Source organism: Nicotiana sylvestris, chromosome 4 (genome assembly GCF_000393655.2).
Source record: "Nicotiana sylvestris chromosome 4, ASM39365v2, whole genome shotgun sequence".
In the NCBI taxonomy this organism is placed as follows: domain Eukaryota; kingdom Viridiplantae; phylum Streptophyta; class Magnoliopsida; order Solanales; family Solanaceae; genus Nicotiana; species Nicotiana sylvestris.
The window spans coordinates 24,930,612-24,936,962 of record NC_091060.1 but is presented as its reverse complement, the minus strand read 5'-3'; the positions used below and the strand labels follow the sequence as shown (position 1 = coordinate 24,936,962).

Sequence of the window (6,351 nt, the reverse complement as noted above, 5' to 3'; positions counted from 1 at the left end):
TTCATATCTTAGTGCAATTGGGGCACTGATGTATCTTGCCAACAATATCTGACCAAATATTGCTTTTGTAGTAAGCTTATTAGCAAGATTCAGCTCCTCCCCAATAAAAAAATATTGGAATGGTGTTAAGCATATATTTGGATATCTTCAGGGAACTATAGATATAGGATTGTTTTATTCTAATGAATTCAAGTTAGAAATAATTGGCTATGTCGATGCATGTTATTTGTCTGATCCACATAAAGTCTGATCTCAAATAGGCTATTTGTTTACATATGGAGGTCCAGCTATATCATGGCGGTCAATGAAACAAACAATAGTTGCCACATATTCAAATCATGCCGAGATAATAGTCATTCATGAAGCTAGTCGTGAATGTGTTTGGTTGAGATCAATGACTCAACATATTCAGGAAATGTGTGGTTTTCCTATGAATAAAGATAATTTAACTATACTATATGAAGATAATGTTGCTTGCATTGCTCAACTGAAAGAAGGATACATCAAAAGAGACAGAATAAAGCACATTTCACCAAAGTTCTTCTTCACGCATGATCTTCAACAAAATGGTGAAACTAATGTTCAACAGATTCGTTCATGTGAAAATTTGGCTGATCTATTCACTAAAGCATTACCAACTTCAACATTTGAAAAGTTGAGACAAAAGATTGGAATGCGCCGTCTTCGAGAATTAAAGTGATGTTTTCGTGATGGAGAGTAAGATACACATTGTACTCTTTTTTCCCTTAGCCTAAGTTTTGTCCCATTGAGTTTTTTTGGTAAGGTTTTTAACGAGGCATATTATATATTTGTAGACATCCAAGGGGAAGTATTAGAAAACCTTTCGTAAATATAGATGTCCATTACTCCCACTACTTTAACCCATGATGTAAATAACCTCTCACTACTCATCACTATTATGATTATAACTCTCACGCCTCCATAATCCTTCCTCATAATCTTCCCCTATGATCTCAATTGTTAATGTCATGTTTAAGACAATCCTTTTGTAAACTTCTATGTAATAGTATAAATAGATGCATGAAATGATATGTGACACACTTGAACATTTGATTAAATAAAAAATTTGTCCCTTCTTCTCTTATTCTATTATTTATCTTCTTGTTTTATGTTGTTACTTTGAGTTATATTTCTTAACGGCCCATATTTTATTCAGCAAAAAATAGAAATCTTTCCAAAATAAATAAATTCAATTAACTAAATACTAAGTTGTAAGTAGATATAATAGTAAGTCTATATATGTTCTCTAAAGAAAAGGTATACAGTGCCATCTACAGAGAAGTCTCTCACACACTATGTGTTATGTGTGTGTGAGAGAGACCTCACTTACAGAAGTTTGATCAAGAAGTGGAACTTGTTGATCCATTTGGGTAATCTCAATATGATGTGCCATATCCTTCTAATTAGATAACATTCCCGAAACTGTAATTCCAACAAGAGATAGTAAAAGAAATTGATCACGCCCAACTCTAGTCCTAAGAAGAATGGTCAATGCAAATATGAACCGGTCTAAAAGTGTAGAGTCGAATTCATCAAAGAACTAATGCTTAGCTACAACTGTTCAATATCGCTAAGAAACACAAGTTCAAACAATTTTCTAGTTATAAAAATTGTGATTTTTATTTTTAACTAATTAACTACAAATATTAAAGTAGTAAAACTATCAACTAAGATACTAAGGAGATTAAGGAGGCCTAGAGTAATGATTTTCCCAATTTTCAGAATCCTTTCCGCCACGTCTCCTATAATTTCACCTAAATATTTTCTACTGATCGTGATCACTTCAGATTGCGTATTTCTCTCCCGAGCAACTGCAATAATTTACTAGACACGTGACTTATAATATGTCCTAATAAAAAGATTGCAAACTTAAAGGGATGCAAGCAAATATGGCGCAAGAGGAAGAAGTTCTTCTCTAAAAATTAGAGAAGCGTTCAAGAAAAAACAAAAAGAATAGGTGTTGGTGAAAACGTGCATCAACGGGAGTTGAAGGCATGTGCTTCAACAAAATTAAGTGTTGGTGACAAAGTGCATCAATGGGAGTTGGAGACAGGTACTTCAACAAATCAACAAAATTTGGTGTTAGTGACAAAGTGCATCAATGGAAATTGGAGACAAATGCTTCAACAAAATTGAATGTTGGTGACAAAATGCATCAACAGGGGTTGAAGATAGGTGTTTCAACAAAATTAGATGTTGATGACAAAGTGCATCAATAGGAGTGGAAGACCAGTGCTTCAACAATATTAGGTATTGGTGACAAAGTGCATCAACGAGGGTTGGAGACAAGTGCTTCAATAAAAGTGGAAGTTGGGAGATGTCCTCCAACACAATTACAACAACAACAAAAAAAAAAATCAAACGTATACAACTTTGAATTACGAGAGAATGTTGGAAGACTAATTCAAAGTTGTAGCAGGAAACCAAAATTATTAAAAGTTTGATATTTGTAAGTTTATTTAATTCATGTTTAACTAAGATTTATAATCAAATTAATATAGGAATATATTTTCTGTTTTTAGTAAAAATAAGTTTCGTACTATTATAAATAGGATTATTGCTAGCTTATTTTAAGTATGTGAAGAACAGTGGAGACATGCGAAGAAGAAATAAAGTATTATAGATATCTTTTAGAGATTTATAATAAAATATTTTCTTTCAGATTTATTGGAAATAAATACTATATAAATCAAGGACGGATTAAACCATCGAAACTTTTGACTAAAAAAAAAGAATATGGATTAATGTGTCAATTTTACTGTTGCAGACATAGCAAGACTTTTTCTTTTTCCTTTCTAATAAGTCCACTGGAAAAAGATTAATTAAAAATTTCTACTGCTATTAGCAATTTATTTCAATTGTTAAGGAAAATATGGGACAAGTGCAGAGCGAAGCCATTGACAACCGATCTCAAATTGATTCATCAAAGGCATCGAAAGCCACCTCTGCTGATGAATCTCCGCCGCAATCTCTTGATTCTTTGATTGCTGGTAACTTCTCTATTCTCTGTTTTTACTCTGTTTATTTCTTCTGTTTTTTTTTTTTTTGCTTTTGGATAAAAAATTTATTCCTTTTTTCAAGAATCCAAAATCAAAGTTTAGTCTTTATTAATAGCTGCACTACAAGGGGCTTGCAAATTTATTAACTTTTTTTTTTTTCTTTTAATGGGGTTGGAGAAGAGCTGAGATGTGTAGTGAAGGTAGTAATCAAAGAATTAAGAGATTGCACCTAGAGGCAGATTTAGGATTTTAATTCTATGGTTTCAATATTTAAAGTTTTTAGCATTGAACTCGTTATATTTTAGAGTTATAGGTTTATATCTATTATTTATTGTAATTTTAGTGATATTCACGTATAAATTTATGTTCCGTGGCGAAAGTACTAGGTTTAAGTGTATGCTCCATTCGCCCCTGATTGCACCTATTGCTTTTGGCTCAACCTTTATGTGTATGTTATTAATAACCGCAATAATTTCACCTCAATATCAAACTAGTGGAGGTCGACTACATCAATCCTCTAGCTCTATTGGGTTCACTTCTCCACTACTTAATAATTTGTAATTAGGGATCCAAAATTAGAGATTCTCTAAATCTCTGGCGTTTCACAACACTATATCTCTAATCAAATTGACCTTTTGTGACCAACTAGTTGGTATTGATACTTTGTCTCCATTGACCAATAAAAAATAAGAAAAAGAGAGAAAAGGAAAGAAACCTTTGTTTCTATATCTATTCTTTGAATTATATAGTATTTGCAAAGACTTGAGCGCAAGGGGAGCCTTAGCGCAACCGTAAATATTACGGCCGTGTGACCAGCTAGTCACTGGGTTCAAGCTGTGGAAATAGCCTTTTGCAGAAATGCAAGGTAAGGTTGTGTGCATAAGACCCAATGTGGTTCGGCCCTTCCCCAGATCCCACGCATAGCGGGAGCTTAGTATATCGGGCTGCCTGACAAAGTTTAGAGTAGTACTCTGCACCTTCGGACTTGAAATGTGGATTCATCTACGGCGGTCGGGGAAAGGGAGTAAAGGGGCTGGTTTGTTGAATATGTGGTTTCTTATGTGTTGATACTACGATGAAAGTTATATGCATGACGCAGTGTCAATATTTTGTTTGTGCGAAATGATGGAGTTGCTATTTAAGGGAACATAATATTGAAAAATGCAGTTTTCCTGCTATCATTAAGGAATTGACTTTCATTTTTGGCTATATAATGTATGTTTTCTGTGTACTTATACTTAACATTATGGCCAAGTTCAACTAGTTTGGGATTGAGGCAGAATTGATTGACTATTTGTTGATTAGAAAATTGATAAAGCTCTAATTTCACTTCCCATATGAGTAGCTATCAATGCTCTTTTCATGTATTGTTTTCTTACTGCAATCTGATTTTTGCAACTATCTTTACTTCTTGCTCTATGTCTCTATAAGTGTTTGTCATTATCCCAAATTCTTGAGAGACAAATTGTCTTTGGATCCAGTAACTACAGTTGATCTATTTGTATAACATCAAGGTGTATACCAGATCTATAGTGAAAGTATGCTAAGTAGTTATTTCCAAAGACTTGAGCGCCGTGTAATAACAATATTGATTGAATACTTCCTAATGATGTTTGAACCATATTTGTAAAATTTAAAGACTCTTAAGAACTTTTCACAAATAGTCTTCCTTTCGTCTTGTAGAAGCTGCAGCATATGGTGAAGATGGTGAGAATGAGGTTGGTTCAGGCTTTTCGGATCATTAACTTGCTCAATAAAAGTTGAAATTTGTTACTTCTCTTTGCTCAAGAAACTGAAACTCTATTTTTAGTCCATTGACGAGAAAGCTCGGAAAGCCTTAGAATGCCCTTGCATTGCTCATTTACGGAGTGGCCCCTGTGGCAACCAGTTTTCAGACGCTTTCCTCTGTTTTCTCAAGAGCACGGCTGAAGAAAAGGTAACTGAATTTGTCTGCTCCTCGCTATTTGTAGAGTTATAATCGATGCATCTAGCTCATCTCTCGTGAAGATATTCGTCACATCTTTTTAATTCAATTTAATTTCTGGGAGCTGATATTCCTCTATGAACCAAGGTTGTTAAGTGCCACATAAGTTGTAACATGGTAAACATAGATCAGCTTATTAAGCTGTAGTTATACCTATTTCTGTGTCTATATTATGAAAGATTAAAATTTTGTGTGCGTTCCTACTTTTTCTAATTTTGAAAAGGGAAAAATTAAGATTGTGTGGTTTTTGTTTTCTGCTTGAGAGACTTAATGTCTCCTTTCTCTATAGTCTGGAACAAGTTACCAGGAGCGAAGCCACATGATCATAAGGGTGGTCAATCGAACACCCTTCGTCGAAAAATTACACTGTGTATATAAGTAAAATATTACGTTTTAGAGTTATATAATACATATTGAACACCCTTTGTCGGAAATTTTTCTCACTTCTTTATTGATCACCATTCGTTGAAAAATTATACCGTGTATATAGGTAAAATATTACGCTTTAGAGGTATAAAATACATATTTAACACCCTTTGTCGGGAATCTTTTTCACTTCTTTCAAATTTGAACACCCTTGGGAAAATTCCTAGCTTCGCCACTTGCTACTATGAACGCCGGAAGACGAGACCAGGCATTATAGATCATTCTTGACCTTAAAAATTGGCCTCCACAGTTGATGTCCCAAAATTTGCTTGCTTGCTTGTGGTAAATTGACTTTGATGTTACGTGAGGATTACGATCAGAAAGCTTTGCCATCTTCCAGTCATTCATACACAACACTGGAAAAAAAATGTTCAAAATTTGTCTTTTGAGCAGAAAATGGAAATGAAGATGAGTTTGCATTCAGTCCTTTACTTACTCATTTTGTTCTTTTTCCCTTCTCCATTATTCTAACATGTGAAAAACCTTCATTTTCGACTGTAGGGCTCTGACTGCGTTAGTCCCTTCGTCGCTCTTCAGAGCTGTATCAAGGCGAATCCTAATGCATTTTCTAAGGACATCCTGGAGGACGACGATAATACCAGGAAACAAGATGAAGTCAGTAAGGAGGAAACACCAAAACAAGAATATAGAATTATCCCTCCCATTTGGTCTGTAGAATCAAAGGGCTCTAAGCGTAAGGCGTAGAAAGTCTCACCTTTTTATATTGTTCTTTTTTGGTTCTTTCATTCTAGGAAGCTGTAGTATAATACTATTGCACTAAGCTGCAGTGTATTGCAAAAAAAATTCTTCTTGTGATTTACATGATCAAACTTTTGAAGTTGATTAAGTTGGAATTGTAACAACTACTAGGCCATAGCTTATTTGGCAAGCAAAAGTTTGGATGGGTTCAGTTTTAAGCAA

The 6,351-nt window shown here is 34.2% G+C and overlaps 1 protein-coding gene across 1 annotated transcript; it reads left to right on the top strand.

Moving 5' to 3' along the window:
• The first annotated feature begins 2,824 nt into the window (after nucleotides 1–2,824).
• Nucleotides 2,825–6,351, top strand: LOC104226579 (mitochondrial intermembrane space import and assembly protein 40 homolog). Its single transcript, XM_009778607.2, has 4 exons — nucleotides 2,825–3,011; nucleotides 4,704–4,738; nucleotides 4,831–4,956; nucleotides 5,932–6,351. The coding sequence occupies exons 1-4, from the start codon at nucleotides 2,894–2,896 to the stop codon at nucleotides 6,133–6,135; spliced, it is 483 nt and encodes a 160-aa protein (XP_009776909.1). The 5' UTR covers nucleotides 2,825–2,893; the 3' UTR covers nucleotides 6,136–6,351.